We start from the raw sequence: 15884 nt of genomic DNA on the forward strand, positions 1-15884 counted from the left end.
CCTCTTCCTGCTCTGTGGGCCAATCACCGGCCGCCGGGCAGCGCGGGCAAAGAGCGGTGCTGGAAGCCACGGCCCGTCCATCTTTCTTGAGGGCAGGAAGGCTCCGCCCCCCAGTCCATTTTTCCGAGTTCCGTCTCCGCCTCGCCTAACCGCCCCCCGCCCGCAGCGGCCATTGTAGTTGAGGGCAAGTGGCCGCTGAGGCCAGAGAAGCCAGACAGGCGCCATGTTTGATATGATCAAGGAATGGCGCCCTTAAGAGCATCCAGTGACAACTGAAGCCAGGATGTCGCCATATTTTCTGAAGACACCTTCCGGGTCCCTTAACCCGGCTGTCTTAAGTCCAAGCTGCCGTGAAGTGAATAAACACCGAGGGGTTTTGTTTGTCCCCATCCCAACCCCCGAATCCCTCGCAGCCAATCCCCGCTACCTCGGTGCCCTCGACTGCGTTCGGACGCCAAGGCTGGGCGGGGCCCCGACCTCCGGAGCCCTTGCTGTGGACGACGAAAGCTGAGGCCGCGCGCGGGGAGGCGGTGGCCTCGGGGACAAGGCGGCCGCTACTCGGGGCCGGGAGGCCCCATGGCGCCGCCCCCAGCCCCGCTTCTGGCGCTGAGACCGGGGGAGACCGGGCCTGGTTACAAGAAGCCCGGGGCCGTGAGCTTCGCGGACGTGGCCGTGTACTTCTCCCCCGAGGAGTGGGGCTGTCTGCGGCCCGCGCAGAGGGCCCTGTACCGGGACGTGATGCGGGAGACCTACGGCCACCTGGGCGCGCTCGGTGAGGCCCCGGGTCAGAGCCCCCCTCCTCCTTCACTGGGGTTCACAGGGGAGATGACATGAGGACCGAGATGATTGTGAGCCCTAATCCCACACTATTCCACCAACAGCACCAGCCACCTCCATTCCCAGGGCTTCAAGTTAGGGAGTGCTTCCACCTGGCATCCGCTTCCTTCAAGCAGGAGCATTGCAGACCCTGTCCAGGTTGAGCCCAAGTTCTGAGGAGGTGCCCTTACCCTGGCAGGGGGATGCCATCTACCCAGGACAGCCTCTCAGGCCAGCACTGTGATCCCTGTTCTCTCCCAGGATTCCCAGGCCCCAAACCAGCCCTCATCTCTTGGATGGAACAGGAGAGTGAGGCTTGGAGTCCCGCCGCCCAGGATCCTGAGGAGGGGGAAAGCCTGGGAGGAGCTCTGAGAGGTGAGGGATTGTCCCAAGTCTCCCCCCACTTGGCGCTCCAGGGCTTCCTGTCTCACAAAATTTTCCTTTGGATCCCCACTTTCAGCAGCCCTAAAGGAATTAAAGAGCCCCCCCCCCCCCCCCCCCCCCCCGCCCATGTTGGATACTAAAGGAGGAAAGAAGGCAGACCTGGTACAAGTTTTCAGAACTTGGGACAGTTAGTCATTTTAGGACCAGATTAGGAGAATCAGGAACCCAAGTCCCAGACTCAGGTTTCTAGGGCCCTCTTGGAGAAAACACCACTCATTCTCCCCTTTTCAAGAACGACTAAAACCCCCTAGGAATGGAAGCAGCTTCAGGTCCTCCTTTCACATTCCTCAAGCAAGGCAAAGTGGTACAAGAGGAAATGCCCACTAATCAACAGGGTGGCTCTTCTCCCCTCACCATCCCCTAGCAGAGTGATCTTGAGCAAATATGTTTCCTCATCTGCAGAAGTCTTATCCTATAAAAAATCGAGCAAACACAATAATACTAGCTATTGTTTTATTGAGCATTTACTAAATGCCTAACATGCTTCTCCTGATTTAATCCTCCTAACCCTGTGAAGTAAAGAAACCATCGATTCCCATTTGAAACATGAGAGGCAAGGCCCGGATAAGTCACTCTTAGGAGATGTGAACTGTATTTATCATCCTGCAAAGCCTGTGTGTCAATTGCTGGGCAAGACTTTTCTGCCACTTCCCGAAGTATAAGAACCCTATAACCTGAGATGGTGTAAGCAAATGTGTTCTAAAATGTACCTTGGGGGGCGCCTGGGTGGCCCAGTCGTTAAGCGTCTGCCTTCGGCTCAGGTCACGACCCCAGGGTCCTGGGATCGAGCCCCGCATCGGACTCCCTGCTCCGCGGGAGGCCTGCTTCTCCCTCTCCCCTTCCCCCTGCTTGTGTTCCCTCTCTCGCTGTCTCTCTCTCTGTGTCAAATAAATAAATAAAATCTTTAAAAAAAAAAAAGTATCTTGGGACGCCTGGGTGGCTCAGTCGGCTGAGGTCACGATCCCAGGGTCCTGGGATGAGTCCCGCATCGCATCAGTCTCCCTCTCTCTCTGCCTGCCGTTCCCCTCCCTTGTGTTCTCTCTCTGTCAAATAAATACATAAAATCTTTAAAAAATAAAATGTATCTTAATTCCCGTTTCCCAGGAGACACCCCAAACAAGAAGGAAGAGGCACCGCAGGAAGGGCCAGGAGCCAAGGGACCCAGAAAGCCTCCCGGGAAGGAGCCGTCTAAAGAGCTGGTTAAACACAGCCCTGACTGGACCATCGGACAATTTTCGGCCAGAGCGCAGCGGCCCACGAGTGCTGCCTGCAGCCAGAGCACAGGCGTGCAGCCGTCGGGCCCGGCGCCCGGCCTGGGCACACAGGACAGCCAGCGGCGACACGTGTGTGCGGACTGTGGCCGCCGCTTCACCTACCCCTCACTGCTGGTCAGCCACCGGCGGATGCACTCGGGGGAGCGGCCCTTCCCCTGCCCGGAGTGTGGCATGCGCTTCAAGAGGAAGTTTGCCGTGGAGGCGCACCAGTGGATCCACCGCTCCTGCTCGGGGGGGCGGCGGGGCCGGAGGCCTGGGATCCGGGCTGTGCCTCGGGCTCCGGTGAGGGGTGACCGGGACCCTCCCGTGCTGTTCCGACACTACCCGGACATCTTTGAGGAGTGCGGGTGAGCTGCCCCACAGCCTGGGGTTGAGCCTGCCCTTGGACTGCCTGAGCCCTGAGGGAGGCTCTGGAGGCAGGGATTTGGGAACCGGAATTCATCCCTTGGGCTTCCCTCAAGGATCCCTCAAGTTTCAAAACTTGTAAAAAGAAAAGTGCCTGTAAAGATGCAAATAGATTATACTTGACACCAGTCCCCCCAGTCTTTCTAAAAAAAAAAAAAAGAAGAAGAAGAGAGTGAGATGCTGGACTTTTCTCAAAGTGTTAATCTCAGCAGCAGGTGCAACCAAGATCTTACCATTGTCTCGGAAACCTTCCCTTGCTGCTTCTGTACATCAGAGGCAAATGCTGAGGGGACTAAGGCCTGGGGAGGGCTCCCCCCCGCGCCGGGACCCGGCTAGCTGACAGGAGCAGGGAGCCTGGGAAGTGAAGTGGGTGGAAAGAGTACAGAAGCACAGATCTAGTCTCTGCAACTTGTCCCCAGGCACAGCTTGCAAGTCACATGCCGTCCCTGAGCCTCAGCTCCCTCATCTGTAAAATAAAGATTAAAAATATCTACCTCAACGGGTTACTGTGAAGGCTGAAATTTTAACAAGATAGTATGTAGGACAGAGTCAGTGTGCAATAAACATTTGTTGAAAGAGTGAATTATCGTTGACATTTTATGCTTCCGAAAATGTAAAGAAGCCTGCTAAAGAGGCAGGGCATGGACATCAATAGCCGTATTTTGCAGATGAGTAAACTGAGGCTCTGAGAGAGAAAGTGATTTTCTCAAAGTGTCACTGCCATAAGGCAGCAAAGCTGGAAACTGACACAGTGCCTAGATACCTACCACTTTCTATGGGCAGTCACTTTTGGGCAGAAAACAGAGCAGGGGCTCAGGTGAGGGTGAGGTGAAAACTGGAGTCTGGCCAGGGGCCCAGCCCTGCCTTCCTGGGGGAGTCTCAGCAGGAAATGGAGAGTCCTGCCAAGGCCAGTGACCTTTCACTTAGAAAGTGCCGGCAACATTCAGTGGCCATGGATTGAGTGGCTTCTGTGGGAGCAACTACTAGGTGGTAAGGGAGTTCCGGGATGAGGCAGGCTGATCCCATTCATTCATTCATTCATTCACTCAGCTCCGGGACCCAGGGCATGCTCAGTTTTGTGCTGGGCTCCAGGGACCCTCAGACTCATTCATTCATTCATTCGTTCATTCATTCATTCAGTAAACACCGTATGAGGCCTCTGTGGGGTTTTGTGCTGGGCTCCAGGGACACTCAAACTCAGGTCCCATGTTCCATGGTGATTGGGGCTATGCTGGAAGAAGTCCAGAGGCACCACCTAACCCTCCTGGCTGGTGATCCACCAGGAAATGCAGCTTGGAGAAGGAGATGGTTATGCTTCCCATAACATGAGTAGGAATTCTTTTTTTTTTTTTTTAAGATTTTATTTATTTGACAGAGAGATAGAGAGAGCACAGATAGAGTGGCAGGCAGAGGGAGAGGGAGAAGCAGGCTCCCCGCCGAGCAGTGAGCCCGATGCGGGGCTCCATCCCAGGGCCCAGGGATCATGACCTGAGCCGAAGGCAGACACTCAACCGACTGAGCCACCCAGGCGCCCCACATGAGTAGGAATTCTAATAGAAATAATAGGAATAGTAGAGTAGGAATTGGTGTGAGGGGAGATTTTCAGGCAAAGGGAGCCTTGTTTCATAGAAAGGATGAAAAATGGGCACAGTGTGGAGTCGGTGCTTGCCCCGCCTCTCTGTGCCTTAGTTTCTTAATCTGTGAAACCTGCATAATAATAGCACCTGCCTCCTAAGAGTGATGTAAGGATTAAATGAGAGAATACCGAAGAAGGCCTTGCACGTTAGTGTTTAATAAACACTGGTTACTGTTATTCTAAAAGAATATAAAAGAGTATATGAGGAGGACAAAGAGGAGACATGGGCAGATCTCCTGAATCAAGGAAGGTTTCCTGGAGGAGGAGGTTCAAACTGGCCTTGAAGGATGGGAAAGATTTCAACCAGGTTAGGCATGTATAGGGAATGGTCAGCAGTGCCACCTGAGTGAAACATAAAGAACTAGGTAAAGGGTCATAGAAGACACATGCAGCAATCTGGGAAGGCCAAAGATCCCTGAAGGAGGGCTTGAGGTTTACCCAGTAGGCACTGAGGAGCCATAGACAGGTCTTGAACAGGAGCAGGGCTATTTGACCAGTTCTGTCCGAAGATGTGACTTGTGCAGGAGACTAGACTAGAGATCTGTTGGGCATCTGCTCCCAGGTAGAGGTGAGCAGGAGCTGGGACCAGGCTAAAAAGCAACACTTTTTCTTGCAGTTGCCCTTGTTTGCTGACCTCGGGATTGGGGAGAAAGATATTGAGGACAGGCTTCTGCCACAGAATCTGCATGGCTCAGTGACTGACAATAGGAGCTGTGAACAAGTACGTCCCAGGGGGTTCAAGCATGGAGAGCTGGAGTAAGGGAGCCTGAGGGCCTGGCGAGGGGCAATCAGTCAGGAGTGGGACAGTGTGGAGGACAAGCGATGACCAGTACTGGAGAGGGGTGAGGCGAAGAGAAGGTAGAACTGGAGAGGAGAGGCACCATGAGGGAGGGGGGAGCAGAACCCGGCATAGTGTACCAGGCAGAGTTGCCCAGGTCAGCATACGGCACAGAGTGAGTGCTGTCTGCTTTCTTTCGCGTTTATCCATTTAACAAATACCTACTAAGCATCTGCCATGTACCAGGCACTACTCTGTGTGCCAAGATAGAGCATGGAAAACAGACATAGGAACTGTTTTGGAGCTTACGTTCGAGAAGGGTGGGGTAAAGCAAGGGATAAGCCAGCACATAAGTAAGACAGACAAGTGGGGCACCTGGGTGGCTCAGTCAGTTAAGCATCTGCCTTTGGCCCGGGTCATGATCCCGGGGTCCTGGGATCGAGCCCCACGTAGGGCTCCCTGATCAGCGGGGAGCCTACTTCTCCCTCTCCCCCTGCTCGTGCTCTTTCTCTCACTCTCTCTCTTAAATAAACAAACAAATAAATAAAAATAGATAAAATCTTTCCCCCCAAAAAAGTAAAACAAACAAGTGATAAGCTAGCACAAGTCAGACAGGTTATTATAATTGTAAATAATAAGTACCACAGAGGTACTAAAACAGAGGATGTCCTCAAAGTGCCCGTTGCAGACAGGTACTTAGGCCAGGTCTTGGTGTGGAGCGGAGGAGACATCTGAACTGAGATCCAAATGATGAGAAGGAGCCAAGGCAAAACAGGGGTCAGGTGGCAGGATGTGGGAGTGGGGGAGTGCAGGATTTCAGAGGCTGGGAGTTGGGGGGGGGCAGTGATTCCAGACAGAGGCAATAGCAGGTGCCATGCTCTGAGGTAGGGGTAAGTTTGGGTGAGGTGCAGAAAGGACCCAGGTGGCTGGACTGAGGAACTGAGTGGAGCAGAATCACAGATGAGCTTGGAGGAGGGGGAAGGGAGCAGATCAGAGAACTCTGGCTTGCCACGATGTCAAGTCTGGGTTTGATTCTAAACATACTGGAAAGCCACTGGGTCGTGTTTGTTGTTGCCTTGCGGTAAAATATACGTAACAAAATTTACCATTTTAAGTATTTTTTTTTAAGTATACAGTTTAGTGGCATAAAGTACAATCATGTCGTGTGCATCCATCAGCCCTCTCTAGAACTTTTCCCTCTTCCGCAGCTGAAACCCTGTACCCATTAAACACTAAGTCCCCACTCCTCCTTTCTCCAGTCCTTGGCAACCACCATTCTATTTTCTCTCTCTATGAGTCTGACTATTCTAGGGACTTCATATAAACCCCCGGGAGGTTTCAAGCAGAGTGGCAAGGTGATGTGACTGGCAAACCCACTCTGGTTGCTCTGAGAATGGACTGCAGCGGGCAAGCAGAGGGCAGATGGAGTACAGAAGGCCGGACGTAAACACTGGGAGCTGAAGGGACAGGACCTGTCTGTGGGCTGGATGTGGGGCTGAGAGCCTCAGAGGAGCCAGGAATGATGATAAGATTTTTGGCTGAGTGAGGAGGAGGAGGGAGGGGCCAGTTCCTGGGGTGGCCCAGGGTTGGGAGGCGGTGACAGGGTGGGACCGCAGCATTTTAGACCTGGAAGGGAGCTTTTGGGAGCTGCCTGGCTCAAAGGTTTAAGCAGGGTTTAGGAAGCTGTGGGTGGAATAGGTTTCTTTGCTGAGGAGATTCTCCAGGGAACATGGGGAAGAATGTTTGGTTCTTTCCACAAGCTTTCACGTAAATACTGTTGCACAGAATACGCTCTGAGAAAGGCTGAGGCCCAGAGAGGGGAAGGCCCTTACTTAAGATCACACAGTTGAAGTAGTCAGAGGCAGGCCTGGAATCCAAATCTCCGGATTTCTCAGTGGATGTTCTTGCTCTTTTCACTACACCAGGCTGCGGTGTCGATGGATGGGAAAGGCAAAAGGCTGGAGGCCCAGAGATCAGCCAGGCCACCCAGGCCTAAATCAGCAAGAGCCTGGGCAAGAGGAGCCCACTGGTGAGAGCTAAAACAGGGTACCTTTTGTGAAGCCCGTCCTCACCCTTCCCCCAGGGCAATTTCACATACCTTCTAAACACCTGAATGACATTTTTTTTTTTTTTTGCCATGACATGACCCTTAAACACAACCCTTTTACTTACTTTCAGTACTTACCATAGCCCATCATTTAAGGTTTTTTTCTCTTTACATTTACATGACAGCATGGAATCGTATAGGTGACGAGAAGCAGCTCTTCTGACCTTCCAGGTTGCCGCTCCACGCCATGCCGCACATTTCAACTGCAGCTTGGTAGCCTGGCTTAAAATCCTACCTCGCTCTGTGGTTGCTGAGATTGGACCTTCCAATTATTCAAAGCATTACAGCGTGGGTTCTGGAGTTAAGACTGCCTGGGTTTGAATCCTGGCTTCACCACTTACTAGCTGGGTGGTCTGGGGCAAGGTCACCGCTCTGTGCCTCAGTTTCCTGATCCAGAAGGGTACTTATCTCTGAGGGATTGTGAGAGTTCAATGAGTTAACAGGCAGAAGCACTTAGAACAGTCTGGTGTATACTAAGTGATCAAGTAAGGTAAACTAATATGATTAATGTCTTAGATCTATCACAGAACCAACTGCATCCCTTGCATAGTCGGCCATTGTTCTCTTAGAGGAGCTTTGACTTGGGAAGTCTGGGGGCACCTTCAAACCGAGTGTTAAAACAAATAGGTCAGGGGCGCCTGGGTGGCTCAGATGGTTAAGTGTCTGCCTTCGGCTCAGGTCATGATCTCAGGGTCCTGGGATCGAGTCCCACATCGGGCTCCCTGCTCCTTGGGAGCCTGCTTCTCGCTCTGCCTCTCTCTCTCTCATGAATAAATAAATAAAATCTTAAAAAAAAAAAACAAATAAGTCAGGTGATTCAGTAACTCATCTACTTTTTATACAATCATCACTTAAATGGAGAATGGAGTTCATTTTCACAAGGTCAGCAGGGGTCAGTACATTCAAAGTCTTCAGTTGCTTTCCTCGAACAGGCCTGGAGGAGGCAGCGCGAGATGGTGAAAAAGGCTGAATTTAGGGGTCTGAAGACGCTCTGTCGACTAATGGGCTGCCTGACCTTGGTAACGACCAGGCTTCAGTTTCCTCTTCTGTCAAAGAGCTGAACTCTAAGGCATTCAGAGGCATTCGGTCTCGTGTCCTCGGTTAAAGAGCTAGCAAATGTATGGAAATAGCAGATAGGCAGACAGGCTGTATCTGGAGTATTATGTTCTAGAAACTCATAAAAGAAGAAAAGGGTGCGGGAGGAGACGTCACAGAATATTATTCTGTACCTTGTGAACGTAAAAAAGTTGAGAAATGAACTAGCTTGCCAAAAAGGAATTTTCTTTTAAGACCAGGCCACTGAGTGGGCGTTCTGAAGGGGACTGGGAGGGAGTCGCCAGGCCGAGAGCCCCGAGTCCCGGCCCCTTTCCCCCTCTCTCGGACCCCTAGCAGCCGACTGCGCTCACGCACCCGAGCCCCCTCCCTTTCCCCCCGCGGGACCTGAGCACGGACGCCGAAGCGGCCGCGGCCATCTTAACTGTGGGCAAGAGGCGCTTCCCAAGGCGGCTTGCGGAACAGCAGAGGACAGACAGCTCGAGAGAGGAACAAACCAGGTCATCAGTACCAGACCCGTAGTGACGCTGTTAAATGCTTCTCTAAAACTGAAAAACACTGGAATGCCACCATCTTTTCTGAGGGCGCCTTCATTTTCTTGGTCGTGGAACCACCGAGTTCGCGTAACCGGCCGTTTCTAGCTGTCCTACAGCGGGGCTACCGGCCGAGGCTACCGGCCGGCCGCCTAGGCCCGGAAGAATCTAGCTCCCTGGAGGCCGAGTGCTGGGCGTCCCCTCCCCGGTGCAGGGGTGCTGGTGGGGAGGGGCGTTTGGGTCCCTGGCCCAGGCCCGCCGAGGCCCATATGCCTAGACCTGACGCGGGAGACCGATAGCCACCCGGATCTCTGAAAAGGGAAGGGGGCGGGTGGGATGCGCAGGTCTGAGTGCCCCAGACTCGCCCCCACTCCTGCCCTCAGATGACTTCGTTTCCCGTGACCCCCGCCAGATCGGCCCAACTGAAATTTACAGCGGAGCCTCTTTGGCCAGGCCCTTCCCTGGTTCCCCAGGACTTCTGCAACAAGTTCAGAACCTGTGTACCACAGTGTGAAAGCTTGCTAACCTCCAATTCAAACCCAGTCTCTCCCTACAGGCGAATGAGCCCACTGGCTCCAGCTACAAGGAATCTTTGGGTTGTTTTTTTTTTCTTTTTTAATGATTTTATTTATTTATTTGACAGAGACACACAGAGAGAGGGAACACAAGCAGGGGGAGTGGGAGAGGGAGAAGCAGAAGCAGGCTCCCCGCTGAGCAGGGAGCCCTGGACACACATCTGGCTTAATGAGTCTAATCTAACATCTTTCAATGCCCTTCTCAAATGCGGTCTCTAAGAAATTCCTCCTGGAGCTCTTCTGCCCCAAGCAGGAAGTCTCAGCTGCAGCTCTTTGTCTAGCTCTCTAACTGCCTGAAGGTCTCTGCACCTCTGCCCCCAGAGCTCAGAGGTGGCTTTCTCCCTTAGTGTAAACTTAGAGCTTAATGTAAACTTAGAGTAGGAACCTTATCTTGGTTCACAATGTCTACCAACACCTAGAACATCTAGAACAATGCCTGCCACACAAACAATGCCCAATATGTTTTCTTCAAATGAATGAACGAAGAATTGTTTATTGAGTGATTAGCGTTCTTCTCCAAGATTCCAGAGCCCAAACCAGCTCTCATCTCCTGGGTAGAAAAGATGGCCCAGCTGTGGAGGGCAGATGCTCAGGATCCCCAGGTGGATGCCTGAGAGAAAGAAAGATGAGAAGTGGGGGTAATGTTTTGTTGGTCCAGCTGGAAGGGAAAATGTTTTGTTGAACAAGAAACACCATCTAGGGACGCCTGGGTGGCCTGTCAGTCAGTTAAGCATCTGCCTTCGGCTCCGGTCATGATCCCAGCGTCCTGGGATCAAGTCCCGCATCGGGCTACTTGCTCAGCGGGGAGTCTGCCTCTCCTTCTCCACCTGCCTCTCCCCCCACCCCGCTCATGCTCTCTCTCTCTCTCTCAAATAAATAAATAAAATCTTTAAAAAAAGAAAGAAAGAAACACCATCTACATGTTCCTTACTAACTTTTTGCTGGCCTGAATTTATGATACCGACTGGAGACTAGAATCTTGACCTTCTCTTTTTCACTTAATTGAGGCATCCATGGGTCCCAAGATCAGGTCACACTGTACAAATCATCCAAACTCTAGATCAGTGGGAATGTGTGAGTTCAAGTTTAGGATGGAAGCAGTTCACCTTTCTGTCTCTAGGTGCCCGTGCCTTGTAAGAGCCGTTTCTCTGGTTGAGGGTGTCTCTTTGGGTTGGTCCTGAAGTGGGAATGTCCCTGACTTGCTGTGACCCCCTCAATTGGTCAACACAGTCTAGGTGGATGCTTCCAGGGGCTAGGCACCCATCTGAGGTTGTGAAAGTTGATTCTGTCACCTAAACATTGAGTAGAGTTTGACTAAACAGGGCAAAAATTAAGTTCTGAATCTGCTTTGTTTCAAAACAGGCACTCAGAAAAATGATACATTTGGAAGAAGCCAGCAGAAGGAGTCTACCGGGGAGTTGTCGTGAGCCCTTGGGATCAGAGACACTAGCTTGGTCTCTGCGCCTGTGGTCAAAGCACCCCAGGTAGACAGACCTTTCCCAAGCCCCAACTCTACACCCAGCCTCCGTGCCTGGAACTCACACAGCACCCTGCCCCGAGTACAGGCATGCTCTGCCATGACGTTTCACCTGACTCAGTGCATTCTAGAGAGGGGCCCTTTGCCTGCACGTAGTGTGGCACTTGTTTCTGCCACAGCTGTACCTCTCGTGCTACCTGCTGACTCTCACAGGCAAGCTGTCCTATCCCTGTCCCCAGTGTGGAAGTTGCTTCAGCCAGGGGCCCACCAGTAGACCCCAGTGCCAGCCTGGTGCCGTGGACCTCAAGCGCTGACACACAGGTGTGAGCTCTGCCCGGGGCTCTTCCTCAGGAGTGTCCAGACCCCTCTGTGAGTTTCCAGCACTACCCAGAGCTCTTCCAGGCCTATGTGTGAGAGGCATCACTGTGAGGGGTGGGCACTGACAGATGATAAAACGCCATTACTCTGACTGAAAAAAAATTTGTTTTCTTGTGTCCTTCAGGGGCCGGAGGCTAGGAGTAGCTAGGGCTCAGTCAAGTCCCTGGGCAAATCTGCATCCTTACCTTTTTCCAGGCTTTTCATCTTTTCCTTTCCCCTTTCTGCTTTGATCACCTCTACTTGCCCAGCTCCTCTGGTGTGGGGGAGAAGCATCCACCATATACAAGGTGTTAGGCAGAAGCCTCAGGAAGACCTCTGGAAGGAGGCAAGCAGAGAGAAGCTCCAGACTAGCCCCCAGACCTGGTGAAGGGAGGTGTGAAATGCAGTGATTTAGCCGGCCAAAGGAAAATTATCAAGTCTTTTTAGGGTAGGGTATTTATGAAGGCATGTGGGGACACAGAGTAAGCCGTCAATACATGTGTGGAGTGAGAGAAGGAGGTTGGAGGTAGAAATGATAGGGAGAGTGGGTGCCATTCGCTTCTAAAGACCCCAGGAGGAGCAGGCTGCGGGAAGAAAGGGATGACGAGTTCAGTGGGAGCCATGCCTAGTGCGAAGTTCTAGTGGGGATTCGTGCAGGGGCAAGGGGGCAGGTGGCTCTGTGATCAGGAGCTTAGGAGCCAGGCTTGAGCTAGAGGTAAACAGATGTTCGAGAGGCCTCCTGCAGGGCATGTGCGGAGAAAGTAAGGTTGCAGAAAGTGGGTCCTTCCGACTTTTACAGACCTTACCCTATTCCCCCCTCCCAGCCGCCCCCACGATCTCCAGAAATAGAAGCTCCCAGAACTGCAGGCTCGAAGAAGCTCCCAGTAGAGAAGGTTCTCTTTGACCCACTACATTTTTCTCCTCTCAACCCTGGGGAAAGTGCGCTGTCACCCAGTGACGGGCCGAAACCCAGGAACCCACTTACGAACGGCCCGGCGACGAAGAGCAGCGTGGAGCCCGCACCCTCCGCCGCGCCCGTCCCGCCTCCAAGCCCGGGCGGGGCTGCGGCTGCGGCTGCGGCTGCGCCTCCCAGCGCGGCGGGCGCGGGCACCTCGCGGGGCAGGGGAGGCCCGCCGCCCCCTCCCGCCCTTGTAGCCGTCGCGGCCATTTTGGCTGAGGGCTCGGGGACAAAGCCACCTGGAGACCCCGGGGGAGGCGTCATCGGGGCACCGTGGCGTAGGAGCAACGTTCGCGCGGCGCGTTGCCGCCATTTCTGTCCGATGCTCTGGGTCCCTTGCGCTCGCGGCTCTTGGTGCTTGGCCTCCCTGGTGGGCGCTCGAGGGGCGGCCTGCTGCGCTCGCGGCCTTCCGGAGCGCGGACCCCGGCCCGGCCCTTGCCATGGCGCCGCCCCCGGCCCCGCTGCCCGCGTGGGAACCGGACGGCGCCGGGCGCGAGCGGAGGGGGCCGGGCGCCGTGAGCTTCGCGGACGTGGCCGTGTACTTCTCCCCCGAGGAGTGGGGCTGTCTGCGGCCCGCGCAGAGGGCCCTGTACCGGGACGTGATGCGGGAGACCTACGGCCACCTGGGCGCGCTCGGTGAGGCCCCGCCGCCTCGCCCGGGCCACCTCCCCGCCCGCCCCGCCCAGCCTCCCGGGCCGGCCCCGGCAGTGGGAGCCCCGAGGTCCGGGAAGCCGGGACGGCGGGGGGCGGCCTCCCGGCAGCGCGGGGTTTGCGTTCTCCTCCCCCAGGGTTCCGAGGCGCCAAGCCAGCTCTCATCTCCTGGGTGGAGGAAGAGGCCGACCTGTGGGGCCCGGCTGCCCGGGATCCGGAGGTGGGAGAGTGTCTGACAGAAGCAGACGCAGGTGAAGTATTGGGTACTGCGTCTCCCGGGAGCGCCTCTGGGCCTGGGCCACCCGGCTGCCCCTCTGCCAGCACCTTCCCTGCTCCTCATTGCCTTCCCCGGGTTGCCTGCCCCGCTGGGGTGACCCTGCCGGCCCGTGCCTCGCTGCGGGCTTCAGCCCAGAAAGCGGCTGCGAGGGTGGCCCGGGCTCTGCTGGGGTGCGGGGCCTTGCGGATCTGTGCCCCTCACATCCTGTTGGTCTCAGAGCTCTCGAGCTTCACATCGTCCCTCCTGCCGCTTTCCTACACTCTAGCTTCGCGGCCGCCTCTTGTGTTTTAGCTTCCTGTCTTTTGGTTACGTGTTTGGGGCCGTCTCCTTTCTCGTGTGGGTTCCACTGTTTGTTTCCTGCCTCCAGTTGATCCTTGCACCGCACCCCCTTCCCGTGAGCTTGGCAGTGCCGGCCACGGTCCTGCCTCCCTTGCACGAACATGTTCCTGCTGCCTGGAGTGTCCTGCGACATCCTCTCCTCCTCCAGGATCCAGCAAGAATGTCCCCTCCGCCCCCATTTCCCCAGCTCTGAGGTAGAACGGAGGGTGTTCCGTTCCTTCCTTCCTTCTTTGTCTTGGTGTCTTTTCTGTCCTCTGCAGTTCAGGAGAATGTGTCCCCCCGAGCTTCCCTGCCTGTACCGAGCGGAGTCCCAGAGGCAGCAGTGGGGCCAGAGGTGGCTGTATCTGAAAGGCGCCTCTGTCACCATTTGGGGTTTGGCCATAAGAACCAGGGTGAGCCAGGGTCTAAGCTCTCCCCTTACCTCCCAGCAGATTCCAGAAACAAGGAAGAGAAAAGACAAAGAGGAGGGACTGAGGCCCCGGAGAAGAGCCCTGCTGTGCAAGCTCGGCCTCCTGGGCCGAAGGCTCCAACCCACCCTTCTGCTGGCTTCCCTGACAGCTCGGGGCAGCCGGCCAAGGCACCCCGCCGGGGTCGCCCCCCGCTCTGTGCGCATCCCCCTGTCCCAAGAGCCGACCAGCGTCATGGTTGCTACGTGTGCGGGAAGAGTTTTGCCTGGCGTTCCACGCTGGCGGAGCATCTGTACACGCACACGGGGGAGAAGCCCTTCCGTTGCCCCGACTGCGGCAAGGGCTTCAGCCAGGCCTCCTCTCTGAGCAAGCACCGGGCCATCCACCGAGGGGAGCGGCCCCACCGCTGCCTGGACTGCGGCCGGGCCTTCACGCAGCGCTCGGCCCTCACCACCCACCTGCGGGTGCACACGGGCGAGAAGCCCTATGGCTGTGCTGACTGCGGCCGCTGCTTTAGCCAGAGCTCTGCCCTCTACCAGCACCAGCGGGTCCACAGTGGCGAGACTCCCTTCCCCTGCCCGGACTGTGGCCGCGCCTTTGCCCATGCCTCGGACCTTCGGCGCCACATACGCACCCACACGGGCGAGAAGCCCTACCCGTGCCCAGAGTGTGGGCGCTGTTTCCGACAGAGCTCCGAAATGGCAGCCCATCGGCGTACCCACAGCGGCGAACGCCCCTACCCCTGTCCTCAGTGTGGCAGGTGCTTTGGCCAGAAGTCAGCCATGGCCAAGCACCAGTGGGTCCACAGGCCTGGTGCCGGGGGGCACAGGGGCCGGGGGGCCAGTGCATTGCCTGTACCTCTGGCCCCTGGCCAAGGGGACCGGGACCCTCCTGTGGGCTTCCAGCACTACCCAGAAATATTCCAGGAGTGTGGGTGATGGTCCTAAAGATGTCAAGGCCGGGGGTGAAGATCTAGACGTTGCCTGAGGCCCAGGTTGGGCTCAGGGGCCTGAACCTCTGTGGCAGCTCCAGGGAGGTCACACAATTCCAGGCAAGAGGTGGACCTGGGGGATGAGGACCCTCTTGTCTTAGGCCTTCACGAGCTTGATCTGCTGACACCTTGCTCCCTACTGTCCCAGACTCTAGAAGCCCCCTCTGCTCCATTAGGGCTGAGGTAAGCACCTGCACGAGACCTCCGCTGTGGGGAAGAAAAGGCTGTTTCTCCACTTAGACATGTTAAGAGGATTGAGGTAGAAGGGAAGTTCGCTGTATCGGTTGTCTTTACTGCAGGCGTTAAAAACTGACGGCCTTGTACTGAATCTGGCTCGTGGCAACCTTTTACAAATTATTTTGGGTCCAACCAGCATTTAAAAATGTTACAAATCATGGTTAAGACTTAAAAGGATATTTCACACAAAAATTCAGGTTTCTGGCCTCTTGAAAAATTCAGGGATTTGGCAACTCGACCCGAGCTCCCACAAAGGAAAGGGTGGCAGGAAGCGCAGGGCAGCTGTTCCGCCTGCCCACCAGCCCTTCCCGGCTTGCCACCAGCGTTAGCTGGCCCTCGTCCTTGCTTGTCCGTGTCCCCAGTGCAGCAGGCCCTCTCCATCGGGCATTTTCCCCTTGTTTACGTGACCTGTTGGGCTCCTGTAGTCATTTGAGTTTGCAGACTGGTGGATAGCATTCATGTTCTATTTTATTTTTTATTTATTTTTATTTTTTTTAAGATTTCATTTATTTATTTGACAGAGAGAGTGAGAGAGCAGAAGCAGGGGGAACAGTAGAGGGAGAGGGAGA

General features: G+C 55.0%; 1 protein-coding gene across 1 annotated transcript; it reads left to right on the forward strand.

The window, feature by feature from the left end:
* The first annotated feature begins 242 nt into the window (after positions 1-242).
* Positions 243-15406, forward strand: LOC117999255 (zinc finger protein 764-like). Its single transcript, XM_034988193.1, has 6 exons — positions 243-772; positions 1078-1191; positions 2365-2882; positions 12611-13049; positions 13202-13315; positions 14112-15406. The coding sequence occupies exons 1-6, from the start codon at positions 577-579 to the stop codon at positions 15023-15025; spliced, it is 2295 nt and encodes a 764-aa protein (XP_034844084.1). The 5' UTR covers positions 243-576; the 3' UTR covers positions 15026-15406.
* Positions 15407-15884: the final 478 nt, after the last annotated feature.

Source organism: Mirounga leonina, unplaced genomic scaffold (assembly GCF_011800145.1).
Source record: "Mirounga leonina isolate KUSES-001 unplaced genomic scaffold, KU_Mleo_1.0 Mir_454, whole genome shotgun sequence".
NCBI classification, from domain to species: domain Eukaryota; kingdom Metazoa; phylum Chordata; class Mammalia; order Carnivora; family Phocidae; genus Mirounga; species Mirounga leonina.

Excerpts from the sequence above, each read along its gene's own strand:
- LOC117999255 (XM_034988193.1), top strand. The coding sequence starts at position 577 with ATGGCGCCGCCCCCAGCCCCGCTTCTGGCGCTGAGACCGGGGGAGACC. Across the intron at positions 2,883-12,610 it reads ACATCTTTGAGGAGTGCGGG|CCGTCGCGGCCATTTTGGCT; the intron begins TGAGCTGCCCCA and ends CCGCCCTTGTAG. Across the intron at positions 13,050-13,201 it reads CGGCCACCTGGGCGCGCTCG|GGTTCCGAGGCGCCAAGCCA; the intron begins GTGAGGCCCCGC and ends CTCCTCCCCCAG.